Source organism: Hyperolius riggenbachi, chromosome 3 (genome assembly GCF_040937935.1).
Source record: "Hyperolius riggenbachi isolate aHypRig1 chromosome 3, aHypRig1.pri, whole genome shotgun sequence".
Taxonomy (NCBI): domain Eukaryota; kingdom Metazoa; phylum Chordata; class Amphibia; order Anura; family Hyperoliidae; genus Hyperolius; species Hyperolius riggenbachi.
Window position 1 is genome coordinate 265,759,899 of NC_090648.1, and position 18,933 is coordinate 265,778,831.

At 42.7% G+C, this 18,933-nt stretch overlaps 1 protein-coding gene across 1 annotated transcript in view; it reads right to left on the reverse strand.

The window, feature by feature from the left end:
• Positions 1–18,933, reverse strand: part of LRRK2 (leucine rich repeat kinase 2) — a 202,666-nt gene that overhangs the window by 74,292 nt on the left and 109,441 nt on the right. Inside the window, 7 exon segments of the mRNA XM_068276292.1 lie at positions 2,910–3,139; positions 3,674–3,855; positions 4,125–4,317; positions 10,196–10,289; positions 13,514–13,662; positions 14,488–14,738; positions 16,424–16,641. Of these exon segments, the coding sequence (XP_068132393.1) occupies positions 2,910–3,139; positions 3,674–3,855; positions 4,125–4,317; positions 10,196–10,289; positions 13,514–13,662; positions 14,488–14,738; positions 16,424–16,641 (1,317 nt within the window).

Below are 18,933 nucleotides of genomic sequence, written 5' to 3' on the forward strand. Positions count from 1 at the left end.
ATACATGCAAGCACATACACACATACATGCACGCACATACACACTTACATGCACGCACATACACACATACATGCACGCACACACACACACACACACACACACACACACACACACACACACACACACACACACACACACATACATGCACACGCGCACGCACACACACACACACACACACACATGCACGCACGCACGCACACACACACACACACATGCACGCACACACACATACACGCACGCACATACATGCATGCACACACGCACAAACACACATGCATACATACACACGCACGCACACATACATGCACGCACACACACATACATGCACACACACACACACACACACACACACAAACATACACACATACATGCACGCACACACACACACATACATGCACGCACGCACACACATACATACATGCACGCACGCACACACAAACACACATACATACACACACATGCACGCATACATACATACATACATGCATGCATGCATGCACACACACACATACATGCACGCACACACAAACACATACATGCACGCACGCACACACATGCACGCGCACACACACACGCGCATACACACATACATGCACGCACATACACACATACATGCACGCACATACACACTTACATGCACGCACATTCACACATACATGCACGCACATACACACATACATGCACGCACATACACACATACATGCACGCACATACACACTTACATGCACGCTCATTCACACATACATGCACGCACATACACACATACATGCACGCACACACACACACACACACACATACATGCACGCACACACACACACACACACATACATACATGCACGCACACACACACACACATACATGCACGCACACACACACATACACGCACGCACATACATGCACACACATACACACTTACATGCACGCACACATACATACATGCACGCATACATACACGCACGCATAAATACATGCACGCACGCATACATACACGCAGGCACGCACAAATACAGGCACGCACACATACAGGCACGCACACATACATGCACGCACACATACACGCACCAGGAGAACCTCTATGGGCAAGAACATGTACAAAGAGCAGAAATCACTGTTTAATCAGCAATGCATTACACACTTGTTGGAAAAGTAATGACAGAGGCAGAGCCTTGCAACTTTGCATGCAATACAGTGGAGCTGCTGAATGGGTTAAGTATCCCCTCACCCCATTACCAGAGAGCAGACAAGGGAGTGCAGGAGATAAGCTGGTCCCAGCAGTGTCCAGGCTGGAAGCACAGCTGTGCTGTGGAAAAGGGCGATTCCTGTCATCCAGCCAGCATGCAAAAGCTCAAATCTTTCGCCAGAATTAGGGAGAGCTTAGGTGTAGAGAAGATGGTGGGCGTAGCAGTTGTGTCAGAGGAAACCCTTTCAATCAGTGCAACAGTTTACACGGGTGGGACAGGCAGGACAATCTCAGACACCACAAGAAGTGCGTTCATAGTAAAGTACACTGTCCCTCTTCTAGCCTCTCTTTCCCCTCCACTATCTAGTCTGCCCTTCCTCCCTCCATGGATGGCTTGCCTCTCCTTCCCTCTTATCTCTCTCCTCCGCTGTTTACAGCCCAGCTCTGCTGTCTTCCCTGCTTTGCTCGCTGTCTGCCCGCTCTTCTGCTCAATCTGTCATGCTGCTTACCAGGCGCCACCTGATGACGTAGTTGGTAAACAACATGTGAGCAGAGAGTGGTGGGCGGAATTTGCCGACAAACAAGAAGTCCTCGCAATGTTCCCTGCGAGCCTGCCGCGGCAAGCAACGTCACTGGTGGGACAGGCTAATTAACCACCCTGGCGTTCTGATAAGATCGCCAGGGAGGCTGCGGGAGGGTTTTTTTTAAATTAAAAAAAAACTATTTCATGCAGCCAACTGAAAGTTGGCTGCATGAAAGCCCACTAGAGGGCGCTCCGGAGGCGTTCTTCCGATCGCCTCCGGCGCCCAGAATAAACAAGGAAGGCCGCAATGAGCGGCCTTCCTTGTTTTGCTTACACCGTCGCCATAGCGACGAGCGGAGTGACGTCATGGACGTCAGCCGACGTCCTGACGTCAGACGCCTCCGATCCAGCCCTTAGCGCGGGCCGGAACTTTTTGTTCCGGCTGCGCAGGGCTCAGGCGGCTGGGGGGACCCTCTTTCGCCGCTGCTCGCGGCGAATCGCCGCAGAGCGGCGGCGATCGGGCAGCACACGCGGCTGGCAAAGTGCCGGCTGCGTGTGCTGCACTTTATTTGGCGCAAATCGGCCCAGCAGGGCCTGAGCGGCAGGCTCCGGCGGTACTCGCCCAGCTGGTTAAAAGATTTATGTTATAAATGTTATTTAGATGTTTTTAATCATATTTTCTTTTCTTTTTTTTGCCTATGATTTTTAAAGAGGATTCCCTTGGTCTTTTTTGCAATCTACAGTTCAGTTCCTCTTTAAGCTGTAACAAGATGAAGGGAGAACAGACCATACTGAAGTAAAAATTATTGATTTGCTAAGGTACATAACAACCAGCATGACTGTGACTAAGTGTAGCATTGCATTGTAGCTTTGGAGATGGACAGTTTGAGGGAGCAGCTCCACAAGATCACCCTGCACTATAGACGCACCAAGTTTAGCATATTTGGCATATTTTTTTTTCCCCTGGTTTTTTTACCTCTAAACCTAGGTGCGTTTTATTATCCGGAGAGTCTTATATTCCAAAAAATACGGTAGTTGCTAATGAACCGGTCCACCATGGCCCAAAGAATTAAAACTTGTGGAAGTTCAAGGATGGAAATTTGTTAAATAAATGCATAGAGTACTGACAGACAATTAATACTGGATCTAGTAAGAGTACAGTACGGCATGATCAGAACAGTTACAGTTCACTGATCTAGTCACTACCTGCAAAGTCCCAGACATTTAGTGTTATTTCCTTTTTTACTTTTCCTCTTATAAGGATGGGCCAGTCCTTTACATCTATTCCGATAGTGCTCTTATCTTATCCCTTTCCTGGGCGCTTGTCTTTCATTAGCTGCTGCACAAGTGTTGTCTTGCCACTCCCAGCATTTCCCATAATTAAGAGCTTCATACGATTGTAAGGAACTGCTTTTTTCAACCGTTGCTGAAGAAATCTGCAAAAAAAAAAAAACATGGAATAAATCTGATGTATGTAATAAAGCCAAGTAATAAAAGCCAATGAACTTATCTGTATGTTTTTGGTATGTGGAGAAAACAGGAGTGCCTGAAGGAAACCCACACAGAAATGGGAAAAACATGTAACCTCCATGCAAATAGTGCCCTGGCTGTGATTGGAACTGGGGACCCAGCACCGGAAGGCGAGAGAACTATCCACTACACCACCATGTAGAAAAAGGGGGTGTGGTGTGAGGGGTGTGGTCTGTGTTAAGGGCAGAGTTTAGGGCGCCAGAGCTTATGTGCCTATAGGCTCCTGAGCTGTAAATTCGGCCCTGCTGTTGATGAAAGAACTCTCTGGTTTAAATCTGTTTTCTGATTGTTATGGAGTGAATAAAATGGATTAATCAAATTTTGTACCAGCACAAATGAAAATTAATTTTAATGAAAATGGATAGAATAAGAGAACCAAATGCCCTTCAGCTTCCAAACGTTTTGGCCGTTTTAATATTTTACTAAAGATGGTCAATTACCTGATTAGGTCTCTGGCTTTGCATCCAATGCGTTTTAAATCGAAATCAAGATTTAGTCCATCAAGAGGTAGGTCCCAAACTTTAGTAAGTTTTCCCATTTCATCTGGAAAAGACTTGAGGTCTGGATTGAAGCTTACATCAAAGCAGGTCATATTTATAAGAAAACCAACTTCAGGAGGAATCTGCAAGAAGATGGAATTAATTAGTTAGACAGTCTCAATACTGGAAAAAAGATGTAAGCAGGCAATTTTAGAGCATAGCACGCCTGGAAAATTGGGCGATGCCATAGATCACAATGTCAATTGCGGCTATAGCGACGCAGACTGGACAAAGTTGGACAAATGGAATATCAGTAATGTAATCAATATACTATCAGCATTACCCGATGCCCAAATTTCTCAATGCCTTTTATAATGGACACAATAATACACCCATTGCTCATTTTATATACCTCTTTGATTTTATTGTGAGAGAGCTGGAGTTTTTCAAGCCGTGACCATCTGCTTGGATCTTTGTGTAGATCGAGATTTAAGGAGCAAATCTGATTGTGATTTAAGATGATCTCTCGCAAATTTAACGAAGCCCACTCAAACGGGCCAGGCAGATTTTCAATATGGTTGTTGCTTAAGTCTATTATTCGCAGGCTTTAAACGAAACACCACAAAGAAAAAAAAATTACTTAACATCATTATCACAAATAAAAAGAAATGTATTTACAACAAGCCAAATATTACATTTTTTTCCTCAATGAAAATGCTAGCCAAATATTACATTTTTTTCCTCAATGAAAATGCTAGTTCAACGTCCCTTCGACACTGCTCACTGTTGTGAAATCGACCAATTGACTGATTTTCATCTGACATAGGCCGATTCCGTCAATCGGACCAGATGGAAAATTTTGCTTGATTGCTAGCCGTTGGGGAGTGTGTTGCTAACTGCATTTGATTCAGCGATAACTGACGCAGCATAGCGGCAGCAATGATATTTCCTATCCGCCGGCGTGAGTCCCCAGGATCCATGCTGTCACTTCTTCCTCCTGGCCTTCTCCACGTCTTCTTCACTTCCTGTCCCGTCCCATGACAAGCCAAAGTTCAAACAGTAGAATGCCCTTTAAGGTTTGAACTGTAGCTTGCCACAAGACGGGACAGGAAGTGAAGAGGACATGGAGAAAGACAACACAGACATCTGAAACTCGCGCTGGCGGACAGGTGACATTATTGCTGCTGGCTGAGGGGGAGCTCAAATGGGTGGAGGTCTGGGGCGGCTAGGCAGATAGTGGCAGCGGCGGTTCCACTGATTTTTAATTGATTTTATGCTGAAATCGATTCAAAATCTGTGTGCAGTGTATGGGCAGCCAATAGATCCCTCTCTGATCAGATTCGATCAGAGTGGGATCTGTTGGTCGATCTGGTGGCTATCAACCAGTGTATGGCTACCTCAAGACTTCTCTCTAGTAGCTGCTTGGTGACACTGATATCTCGATGCAACACATACTAGGTTTCCGCTAAAGTAAGACATCCCCTGAGAATAAGTCCTAACAGGAATTCCTCGCATGCTTGAAATAGAAAACATCCCCCGAATGTAAGCTCTAGCAGAATCAGAAGTTTGCACTTACTTGGTGAAATAAGCAGCCCACATGACACCAGCAAGTCACGCTCAATACAAAGCCTAAATACAGGAGAGCAGCAGTATAATGTGAGTTCTACAGTGTATGTATATGTGTCAGGCAATGTGTGTTTTTGTTGGAGCCAGCCCTCCTAATTTGTCCTGATAAGCATCAGCAGCTATTCACCTTTTCCCAGGACACATAGCTTATGCAAGCTACCTGCAAGATATAGACTCTTACCCACATGATCAGCAGAATCAATTTCTTGTGAGAGCCAATATCTGCAAACCACAAGCTCTGTGCATGCTGCTTGTGTTTCAGCATGGCATGCAGTATATACATTTTGTACAGGAAAACTACCAGTGTTTCCCCCAAAAAATAAGACATCCTCTGAAAATAAGCCTTAGCACATCTTTTGGAGCAAAAATTAATTTAACAAAAATTAATTTAAGACAGTGTCTTATTTTCAGGGAAACATGGTAGTCAAAGAGATAATAATTCCAGTTTGTATTCAAAGTGAATGAAAGTTGTATGCAGCTTGGAATTGAGTCAATCCAGATCATGCATTTGATTGGTCCAATACTAAGCTTCATACTATCTGAATCAAAATAAATTTGCATAAAAGCCAGCATTGTTTTTATTTCATTGACCATCACTAGTCAGTATTAATGCACAGTACATCATATCAAGTATCACTGCACACAGCCTTTTGAAGTAAACCTGTGATTTATTTAAAAGCAGAAAACTTGCCTCGAGAGAGGGAAGCCTCTGGATCCTAAAGAGACTTCCAGCGCTGGGAGCCCCAAAGAGTGGCTTACCTGTGCACACACAAGGTCCATCCCGCTTGGGCTCCAACAAAAATAGCCAAACCTGAGCGGGTCCATAGTAGCGCTGAACCAATCCTGTTCAGCTTTTTAAAAAGAAAGCCAAGCGAGACTGTGCTAGTGCGCCTGTGCAAGCTGCCACCAAGCTCTTTTTTAGGGGTCACAACGCTGGAATGGTACTGCAAAGGGGGATGGGGGGAGCCCCTTTAAGATCCAGAGGCTTCCGCCTCCCGAGGTAAGTACCCCCTAGGAGCACTTTTTTGCTACAGGTACACTTTAAATATATCTTCCTCCTTCAGAAGATGTCTAGAAAAACGGATTGTGTGCCGAGTCCTTTGCTAATCTTAAAAAAAGAACCGATTCCAAAATGTAATACAAAAGATTTCATCATAATACTCATATGCCAACTCTAGAAAATAATTTCTTTATTCTGGATAGTAGGGATTCTGGCTTAAATATGAAGCCTGCTGTTACGAATTACAGGGACAGCAATGATAAGGGCTCTATCTTTTCACTGTTCTACAAAATAAAAACATGGCTTACATTTATGTTCTGTTATATTATTCAAGAATAATGTATAGTTCTCTGACAAATATACAGCTACTCCCTCTAGTATAAATCTGTCAAAGAATTTTTTTTTTTTTTATTATTATTATTTAGTATTTATATAGCGCCAACATATTACGCAGCGCTGTACAGTATATATATATATATATATATATATCTTGTCACTAACTGTCCCTCAAAGGAGCTCACAATCTAATCCCTACCATTGCCATATGTCTATATTATGTAGTGTAAGTGCTGTAGTCTAGGGCCAATTTTTTTTTTTTTAATGGGAGCCAATTAACTTATCCGTATGTTTTTGGAATGTGGGAGGAAACCGGAGTGCCCGGAGGAAACCCACACAGACACGAAGAGAACATACAAACTCTTTGCAGATAGTGCCCTGGCTGGGATTCGAACCAGGGACCCAGCGCTGCAAGGCGAGAGAGCTAACCACTACGCCACCGTGCTGCCAGATATAACGTGAAAACTGCATGTGACCAAAGCTGAAAACAGAAATGCTCAAATGCTTTTTCTAGACTGCCAAAGGCTTTCCAATTTCACATAAAAGTTAAAAATCCTGGATTGTACTAATCTGCATCAAAGAAAGTTATTTTAAACAGACCTGCATTAATAACTGATAATATTTGAAAACCAAAAAAGGAAGAAACAATGGTCTACAGTGCCTTTATTCATATAATACAGAAGCAGCTTTATTGCACATGTAGTAGATACACATACTAACGAGCGCCTAAAGCATTCGTTCAAATTTCAATAAAATTCTGGGCAATATGAGAAACTAAAAACACGATGTTACTGTATCTTTAAAGAAAAAAGTGACCGGCACTGCACTGGCTGGATAACTGGGGTAAGCACCTCCGGAGTACTGATGCTAGGGTATGCGTCTTTAAACGTGCTCAGGAAGTTGAAAGAAACACAAGCAATATTCCATGCATAGAGCAATAAACATCCGGCACTATCACAAAGCTCAATCTTCAATTGTGTTTAAAAAAAGTTATATGGCATAGCCATCCATTGTATTACAAACACATTTTACATACCCTTCTGAGGCTCCGTGCGCACGGAGCCTCAGAAGAAGCTTTCATCAAGCGAAATGGTCGTCAGGTAGACCGCTGCTCCCACATTGCCCCACGGTGACAACTTGAATTGGGTATGTGAAATGTGTTTGTAATACAATGGATGGATATGCCATATAACTTTTATTAAACACAATTGAAGATTAAGCTTTGTGACAGTGCCAGATGTTTATTGCTCTATACATGGAATAACACTAACTTACTGAACATCAGCATCACCATACCATTGGCTATACATCACATTTACTGATTCTGCAGCATGTGCACCAACTTGTCTGCCCACACAGCACAGACATTCAGCAGGTGCCACTCTTCACAGGGGAATAACAGGCAGTCTCCCTGTCCAGTAGAAATTCCTTTATCCATAAACCTCAATCTCTGTCACAGGGAGTAGGATGTATACAAACAGCATGCAATAGCAACACCTTCCTTGATAATGCCCAACAGAGTGATTTTCCAACTCAAATCAAGAGCGTCAGAGGGCTGCAGAAAATGTGTTGCCTGAAATGCAAATTAACTTGCGATTCTTAAAGGTCTTGTTCCTGCCTCGTCACAGAGGAGTTCGCTCATACTCAATAACGGAAGTCCATGGACCTGGCATGGCTTGTGGAGCTTCGTACCAGCAATAATAGGAGTAAGCAATAGACTATGTGGTGGTGTTGCTGCTATTGACGTGCTGAACAGTGGCACCTCCCACCCATGCGCTTCACGACAATGCTAACGTTTTGTTTGTTATTACCAATATTTGTTTGTTATGTTATGTATACCAATGTATGTTTTGTTTACAGATTGTTCTAAAGCCAGTAGAGAAGATCTCTGGTCTCTCAGAATGCTTGAGGAGGAATAAATAGCCTAGGCTAAACCTCAGTGGGGGAGCAGGATACAGAAATACAGTAGTTTGCAAAAGTATTCGGCCCCCTTTAAGTTTTCCACATTTTGTCATATTACTGACACAAACCTGAACCAATTTTATTGGAATGCCACGTGAAAGACCAATACAAAGTGGTGTACACGTGAGAAGTGGAACGAAAATCATACATAATTCCAAACATTTAAAAAAAAACAAAAAAACTGCAAAGTGGGGTGTGCGTAATTATTCAGCCCCCTGAGTCAATACTTTGTAGAACCACCTTTTGCTGCAATTACAGCTGCCAGTCTTTTAGGGTATGTCTCTACCAGCTTTGCACATCTAGAGACTGAAATCCTTGCCCGTTCTTCTTCGCAAAACAGCTCCAGCTCAGTCAGATTAGATGGACAGCGTTTGTGAACAGCAGCTTTCAGATCTTGCCACAGATTCTCAATTGGATTTAGATCTGGACTTTGACTGGGCCATTCTAACACATAGATATGTTTTGTTTTAAACCATTCCATTGTTGCCCTAGCTTTATGTTTAGGGTCGTTGTCCTGCTGGAAGGTGAACCTCTGCCCTAGTCTCAATTCTTTTGCAGACTCCAAGAGGTTTTCTTCTAAGATTGCCCTGTATTTGGCTCCATCCATCTTCCCATCAACTCTGACCAGCTTCCCTGTCCTTCCTAAAGAGAGGCACCCCCAAAGCATGATGCTGCCACCGCCATTTGACAATGGGTATGGTGTGTTCAGAGTGATGTGCAGTGTTAGTTTTTCGCCACACATAGCATTTTGCATTTTAGCCAAAAAGTTCCATTTTGGTCTCATCTGACCAGAGGACCTTCTTCCGTGTGTTTGCTGTGTTCCCCACATGGCTTGTGGCAAACTGCAAACGGGACTTCTTAGGCTTTTCTGTTAACAATGGCTTTCTTCTTGCAACTCTTCCATAAAGGCCAACTTTGTACAGTGCATGACTAATAGTTGTCCTATGGACAGATTCCCCCATCTGAGCTGTAGATCTCTGCAGATCTCTCTGAGTCACCATGGGCCTCTTGACTGCATTTGTGATCAGCGCTCTCCTTGTTCGGCCTGTGAGTTTAGGTGGACAGCCTTGTCTTGGTAGGTGTACAGTTGTGCCATACTCCTTCCATTTCTGAATGATCACTTGAACAGTGCTCCGTGGGATGTTCAAGGCTTTGGAAATCTTTTTGTAGCCTAAGCCTTAATTTCTCAATAACTTTATCCCTGACCTGTCTGGTGTGTTCTTTGGACTTCATGGTGTTGTTGCTCCCAATATTCTCTTAGACAACCTCTGAGGCCGTCACAGAGCAGCTGTATTTGTACTGACTTCCCCTCAGAATACTGAACTAAAATGCTGTAGAAACACCATATGGAGAGTTCCTTTGGGGGACAGTGAATAGTGACAATAATGTTTTCTGTAATGTTCTATAAAAATGTAACAGCAAATAAATGATCAACAAATATGCAGCATATTTATAATAAAGTCACAAAGCCATTTCTTACAAGAAAACCAGCAAAGTCTATCACAAATTAAGTATCAATAGATCAAAACTATTTTTCCATTTAAAATGATAGAACTTACTGTGAAAGTTGAAGAATCTCTTTGGGAACAAACGTGAATTTATTACACGGTAATCTTAGTGTAGTTATTTTTGAAGGCATAAACGGCAACACAGCTAGATAGAAAAATATTCAGATTAAGCAAGAAAAATTCGAAATAATAAATTCTTAGAGCACCCCCAAGAATATAACCCCACATCATAATTTTAAAATATTAAATCTAAGAATTATGACAAGCTGCAAGCCACCATCTGCCACACCAATTAAAGCTTATCTATGCTATTTTTCTTATTTATTTCCCTTTTCAACCACCTTCTCTCCTTCTCTCTCTAGTGCTGAAGGTTGTTACCCCTCTCCCCCAAGATCTTTCTCAAATTTTACCAGGGCTGTGAAGTCGGTACAAAAACCACCCGAGTTCAATTCCTCAATTTACAGGGAGTGCAGAATTATTAGGCAAATGAGTATTTTGACCACATCATCCTCTTTATGCATGTTGTCTTACTCCAAGCTGTATAGGGTCGAAAGCCTACTACCAATTAAGCATATTAGGTGATGTGCATCTCTGTAATGAGAAGGGGTGTGGTCTAATGACATCAACACCCTATATCAGGTGTGCATAATTATTAGGCAACTTCCTTTCCTTTGGCAAAATGGGTCAAAAGGACTTGATAGGCTCAGAAAAGTAAAAAATAGTGAGATATCTTGCAGAGGGATGCAGCACTCTTAAAATTGCAAAGCTTCTGAAGCGTGATCATCGAACAATCAAGCTTTTCATTCAAAATAGTCAACAGGGTCGCAAGAAGCGTGTGGAAAAACCAAGGCGCAGAATAACTGCCCATGAACTGAGAAAAGTCAAACGTGCAGCTGCCAAGATGTCACTTGCCACCAGTTTAGCCATATTTCAGAGCTGCAACATCACTGGAGTGCCCAAAAGCACAAGGTGTGCAATACTCAGAGACATGGCCAAGGTAAGAAAGGCTGAAAGACGACCACCACTGAACAAGACACACAAGCTGAAACATCAAGACTGGGCCAAGAAATATCTCAAGACTGATTTTTCTAAGGTTTTATGGACTGATGAAATGAGAGTGAGTCTTGATGGGCCAGATGGATGGGCCCGTGGCTGGATTGGTAAAGGGCAGAGAGCTCCAGTCCAACTCAGACGCCAGCAAGGTGGAGGTGGAGTACTGGTTTGGGCTGGTATCATCAAAGATGAGCTTGTGGGGACTTTTCGGGTTGAGGATGGAGTCAAGCTCAACTCCCAGTCCTACTGCCAGTTTCTGGAAGACACCTTCTTCAAGCAGTGGTACAGAAAGAAGTCTGCATCCTTCAAGAAAAACATGATTTTCATGCAGGACAATGCTCCATCACACGCGTCCAAGTACTCCACAGCGTGGCTGGCAAGAAAGGGTATAAAAGAAGAAAAACTAATGACATGGCCTCCTTGTTCACCAGATCTGAACCCCATTGAGAACCTGTGGTACATCATAAAATGTGAGATTTACAAGGAGGGAAAACAGTACACCTCTCTAAACAGTGTCTGGGAGGCTGTGGTTGCTGCTGCACGCAATGTTGATGGTGAACAGATCAAAACACTGACAGAATCCATGGATGGCAGGCTTTTGAGTGTCCTTGCAAAGAAAGGTGGCTATATTGGTCACTGATTTGTTTTTGTTTTGTTTTGTTTTTGAATGTCAGCAATGTATATTTGTGAATGTTGAGATGTTATATTGGTTTCACTGGTAAAAATAAATAATTGAAATGGGTATATATTTGTTTTTTGTTAAGTTGCCTAATAATGATGCACAGTAATAGTCACCTGCACACACAGATATCCGCCTAAAATAGCTAAAACTAAAAACAAACTAAAAATTACTTTCAAAAATATTCAGCTTTGATATTAATGCAGAGAAAGGATCTTGCAGGCACCACCGGTATAGTTACAGCTTCTTTATTGGTCACATCAGACTTGTGCAGCAGATACAACGACAGACCGCTGTTTCGAGCGATGTAGCTCTTTATCAAGTTGTCAAATACTGCATACGCATTGCAGTATTTGACAACTTGATAAAGAGCTACATCGCTCGAAACAGCGGTCTGTCGTATCTGCTGCACAAGTCTGATGTGACCAATAAAGAAGCTGTAACTATACCGGTGGTGCCTGCAAGATCCTTTCTCTGCATCTGACGGCTCTGGTAGTGTGGAGGGCCGACTGCTTGGGCACACCATCTTCTATACCTGGGTGCTGTCTCAAACCTCAATTCTGGCTTTGATATTAATGATTTTATTTGGGTATATTGAGAACATGGTTGTTCAATAATACAATTATTCTTCAAAAATACAACTTGCCTAATAATTCTGCACTCCCTGTATGAAACCACCGACTCCAGATATCCAAAATTGCTCCAACATCTTAGTCTAATACTTACCAGGGCTGTGAAGTTGGTACAAAAATCACTGACTCCAACTCTACAGTTTATGTGACTCTGACTCCAGGTACCCAAAATTGCTCCGACTCAGACTCCTCCTCCACAGCCCTGCATTATACACATGTATGTCAGATTGGCCCAGCCTGCTACGGTTAATTCTGGAAGAGGATGTGGTGAACAAACAGTGACTGCAAGGACTGTGGAAGTCCACAAGTCAGTGAGGTCAAAGGACCCCCAAAGCGGACGGCCCCATAGGCCAGTAATGGGGGCATTGGTGGGAAATGAAGTACAAAACAATAGAAGAGGTATTTAAAATAGAGCACTGCTGCATTTATTTATCTTGGGGGGGGGGGGGGGGGGGGGGTTGGGTAATCTTGTATAAAATCTGGATACGAAGCCTGAGCTCTGGATGAGCCTTCTTTAACAGTGATATATTTATGAAAAGTGGAAAGGAAGTGTGTTCGTGTGCTCAGGCCCTTAGTGGAGAAATCTGATAATAATTATCTTATGTTCCTGAATAGCCAAGTACACATCCATGACTGCTGGCTAATATTTAGAACAAAATTCTTAAAAGCTGACATTCTTCTCCAACATCCCCCTCCCCCCATCACAACAGAAGCAACCCCTACTTGGTCATCCAATGCCAAGCTTTACACCCCACCTGTGGTGCTATGGTCAAGGACACAGTTTGCTTTTCAGGATAGGTGGAGAAGGTTAGTGACTGTAAAAGCTACACCCTAGGAAGGCAAAGCCCATGTACATCTCACAGTAAAACAATATCTAGGACTAACATTGTCACTCAAATCAATTTTTAGACAAAAGACAAGAGGCGCTCCCTGTATATATCAGGAAATCCAGTGAACAATACAGGCAAATGGAGACAAATACAGGTATAACAGAATTTTACTTACCCAGCTGGTTTGTCATAGCCAAAAATACCTCTAGTTTGGCACATTTACTGAGGAAATCAGAAGGTAGTGAGGATAACATGTTCTTGTTCAAGTTTAGGGTTCGTAATTCAGGTAAGCAAGGTGATGTACAAATTTCAGAAATGCTGTTTCTATGGGAAGTTAATAAATTGAGTTGTAAATATTAATGCTCTTAAAATACTAAAGTTGCAGTATCTATTGCTGCTGCCTGAATTCACAGATTGACTGTTGCCAGGCACAATGAAAAAAAGACCTTCACAATGCCCACCATCTGTACATTATGCATCTCCTGTAAGCAATATTGTGCAGGGCAAGAGTGGGAAAATATGTAGCACTGCAAAGAGTAGAGGTATGCAATGTATGTATGTATGTATGCATGCAATGCATGAATGTATAAAATTAAGGTGACCATGTGTCATATAGCAATGCATGATTATCTCCATTGAGGTACTCACTGCAATAGTGCAAGTGAAAGGGACAATGCTATGCGCTAAAATGCCTGCAGCAGATTTTGCTAAATATATGATGCCACCACAAAACAACACATATAGGTAGCACTTATGCCACCCAAATACCACAGTTAGTAGTCGTGCTTTGGTTTGTAATTTACTTATGCATTAGAATCCCCCTGTGAGGAGATGAGCCCAAAGTCCACCAGAAACAGCTGCAGCAGGTTATTTTCATGTAAAGATTATAAATCACAGAAACCTCTATAACAAACATTTTACATTGAAAAGAACACTGTACCGCATATACATTTATATTGTATGAGTAAATATGCATGAATGTACATAATTCTGACTTGCATGCCAAATGTATGCGGCTTGAAAATGGTAAAAAAAAAAAAAAACCATCAGAAAGTGCATATGTCTGATTTCTTTCTTTACGTTGTGCATTTTTCAAATAGAACAAATTTCTAACATCAAAAGCAAACCAATATTTCAAACTCAACTCACCCTTCAAGAATTAACTCTTCAAGCTTTAGTGCAACACTTCCAACACAGTCAGGAAAACTTTTAAGTTGGTTGTAGGAAAGGTTAAGGTGCTTCAAAGTAAGGCATTTAGCATCTTTGTTCAAGTTTAGGGAAGGTCCAATTTCATTTCTTGATACATCCAAGAAAGTGATACTGCTCATCTCCAGGACACAACTAGGGAAGGATTTAAAGCCGTTGTTGCGCAAGTCTAAGTACGTCAAAGATTTTAATACCTGGTTTTAAAAGAATAAATCAGAATGATCAAAATATGAAATAATAAAGAAACTTATTTAGAGATGCTAAAGACTGCGGCTTGAATGCATATTTATAACATATTGGGCTTGATTAACTAAAGGTAGCCATACACTGGTCGATTTGCCATCAGATCGACCAACAGATAGATCCCTCTCTGATTGAATCTGATCAGAGAGGGATAGTATGGCTGCCTTTACTGCAAACAGATTGTGAATCGATTTCACTATGAAACCGATTCACAATGTGTGGAGCTGCCGCTGCCCCCCCCCCCCCCCCCACATACATTACCTGATCCAGTCGGCGCGAGTCCCCTGGTCTCCGCTGTCTCTTCTCCGCTCTGGGCTCCAGCTTCACTTTACTTCCTGCCGGGGAAAGTTTAAATAGTAGAGGGCGCTCTACTGTTTAAACTTCCTGTCGGGACAGGAAGCAAGTGAAGCCAGCCGGAGCCCAGCGCGGAGAAGGGACAGCGGAGACCAGGGGACTTGCGCCGGCGGAACAGGTAATGTATTGCCGCTAGTGTCGGTCGTCGGACATTCGAACGCCGCTATAGACGCACTCCCGCCTGCAATCGAGCAAAATCTTCCGCACGGACGGATCGACGGGAACGATCAATTTCGAATGGAAATCGATCGTTCGGTCAGCGTTCGTTTGCGCAATGATTTCACAGCAGATTCGATCACAGATTGGATCTGCTGTATATCGGCGGGAAAATTGTTAAGTGCATGGGCCCCTTAAGACAAATTGCATGCCTTATCAAAGTTAGCACGCCTGATCAAAGTTAGTGAATCAAGCCCATTGTATGCAACTTGAAAGTGGAGAATTAAATGCACTTCCTGATGAGACAAAAATAATCTCTCTTTTCTTTATCTTGTCTTTCGTGATTTTTCTTAATCAAGGTACTAAATTAATCATGCTTACTTATGTTTAAACAGGAACTTAAACCCAGGATTGAACTTCATCCTAATCAGTAGCCAATACCCCCTTTCCCACAAGTCTTTACCTTGTCTTTAATAGATCATATGAGATGTCTGTATGGCTGATATTGAAAGCCTTCCCCCAGGGTGATGTCAAGGCCATGGCCCAACAGTTTCCTGTCTGTGAACTTTGCTGCATTGTGGAAAATAATGGCGGGTTTTTTTTTTCTTGTCAGCCAACAGTAAAGAGGATTACCTGCAGGGTCACGGTGGATCAAACCACATGAACCAGTTGGTGAAGATCAATAATTTCTTGATCTATCTTCTATTTTTAACTTTTAACTGCATTGATTTGTTTCCCCCTACTACTATTTTTCGTAAAAGTTCTTCTTTAAGGAAAGCAAGATGCAAAAAAATAAAATAAAAATTAAAGGGCGTTGAAAGTTTAATAAATCCTCCTGGTCCCTTGCCATCGTTCTGCTCTGTTCCATTTAGCAGCTGTCCCCTCTAAAAGCTGCAAGAACAGCATGCACCAAACACTCCCGGCTATGGGTGCAGGATCGAGAAGGAAGTAGCCTACAACTGGCAGCAAAATTGAACAGAGTGGAATCATGGCAAGGTACCAGGAGGACTATGGGGGCTGGAATAAGCCAGGAAAGTAAATTGGCCACATTACTTTCACTTTCGGTTCCCTTTAAAAAGGCATCACCTACAACAGACTTTTTTTTTTAAATTGGTAATGCCATTACCTCGCATAGTGACTTAGGTAACAATGTTAAATTATTCTGCTGAAGCTCAATTTTCTCAAGGCGTTCCAGGTGATTTGTAAGAAGGGATTTTTTATTTATTAAGTCTATGGTTTCCAAGTCATTTGCCGAAAGATCTAAATTTCGAATGTGTTCTTTGTCAGTCAGTGAAGAGGTACTATCAGTTCGCTTCATGTGCAAAGGAAACCTCAGTGCTATACCTGCAAGACAGTGTAAACATGATAGTCAATACTTTAAATTAACTGTGAAAATAGTACTCACAAAACAAACCTAATTGAATATATTGCAAAGTAAAAATATATAATGATCCAGGAAAACAATATCAATACCCCTACAAAGAAAAAACTTTCCAAAGATAACACCACAAATAAAATTGCTTCTTCCATCCTTGTGAATTACTTTTCATAAGACTGTTCAATTTTAATCACATCTCCCCAAGTCTATCAAAGTAACCCCAACTCTTCTAAAAGCTCCTTCATACTCGCCTCAGGCACAGCCACATGACCTAACCCTCTGAACAGACAGCCATGATCACCATGGCCAAAGTGCTTGGAATGTGCCAAGCTGAAGCTGTTTATCCCAGAGACCACCATTCCACATTTTAGAAATCTTCACCCATTCGAACAATATAGGGCCCCCATTCTTTTTTATATTACTGTGGCCATGCCTGTGATGCTATTTAGAATGGAAGTGGTAGGATTTTGGCTGTTACAGCCACAACTCCATTCAGTCAGCAGCGAAGGAAAAGGCCACTGTGACTAGAATGAAACCCCTTCCAGAAGCTGGTGGAGCCCCAGGTAAAAGTTCTTACAAAATGTCATCTGGAATTACCACTGATTATATAAGTGGGATGTTTCTCTTATTAGGTGGAGCAAGTGAGAAGGGGGGGGGGGGGGGGGAATCCTTAAAAAAGGCTTTGAAGTGAACCCATCACCAGCATTCAGTTTGTATTAAGACATTACTTTCATATCATACTATATACTAACAAATATTATTTTACAAAGAAGCGGTATGTTTCATTAAATATACAATTATTTCCTTAGAGATTCCTAGGCAAAATGTATAACTTTAGTATCAAAGTAAGCATATTGTCCAAATGCAGTGATAATACAATAATACGAATATAAAACATAGGCAAGGTATGCATGGTATGCATAGCACAGCAAGGTATGCATAGCAGCCAGCACTTTGCTAGCTGCGTGTAACCTCCGATCGCCGCCGCTGCCCGCCGATCCGCCGCTATACCCGTCGCCGCAGTCGCCCCCCCCAGACCCCGTGCGCTGCCTGGCCAATCAGTGCCAGGCAGCGCCGTGGGGTGGATCGGATTCCCCTTTGACGTCACGACGTCGGTGACGTCATCCCGCCCCGTCGCCATGGCGACGGGGGAAGCCCTCCAAGAGATCCCGTTCTTTGAACAGGATCTCTTGATCTCCGTTCGCCGGCGGCGATCGGAGGGGCTGGGAGGATGCCGCGGCTATCATGTAGCGAGACATTGTCTCGCTACATGAAAAAAAAAAAAAATTAAAAAAAGGTATTTGCTGCCCCCTGGCGGATTTTAACAAACCGCCAGGGAGGTTAATATAAGGCCACTTTCACATTAGCAAACGCGGACAGCCGTGCGTTTGGAACGCAGCATGTACGAACGCACGCCCTCCGCGTTTGTATGCGCTGCGCGGTTGATCCCATTCACTGAAGTGAATGGGTCAGCCGCGCATTTCCGCAAAAAATGCATGCAGCATGCGTTCCCGGACCGCACTTGTCCGGAACGCATGCAGTGTGAACATCAGACAGTGCAGTCTATGCACTGTGATGTCGTACGTGTCTGCCATCTGCACACAATACTGAAACGCAGATGGGAACGCATGCAGTGTGAATGGGGCCTAAAATAGTTAATTCAGAACTCGAGAAGTGTGAAAAACAGCTGCAACAAATGCCTAAGGCCTGGGGCCCACTAGAGCAAGTCAGAAACCACTTGCGATTTCTAAATTACAGAAGTACCACGTTTTTCTCTGCAATTCCTGGCTGGAGCAATCGAGATTTAGTCCCCATTGCCTTGTATAGTGATTGCGGCGGGTCAATTACCATATTGCAATTGCAGAGCGACTGCATAACTACTGTGGAACCATCCCCATAGGGTTCCAGTGCTGCAGCGCTTTGCTGCAAAAGTGCTGCTAGTGAGCCCATAACCTTACAGTAATTTGCTTATTACTGCAGCTTTCTAGAATGAGATACTGAACTTCTTGAAAACAGCGGTGCTTTGCAATTTTATATCTGGGATAAGACTGTATCAGGAACCTGAATTTTGGTTAAATATTTAGAGTGTGTACAATATATTTTTTTACAGTGGAAGTACAGCTTTAATGAAAATTATTCTCTTATGAAGTTTACTAAATACAGCATAGCTTTACACTGTAGGGCATGCACATGCGCGGAACAATCTGTAACTTTTTTTTTAGGAATACATATACACCTACGTATTCGTACTATTATCT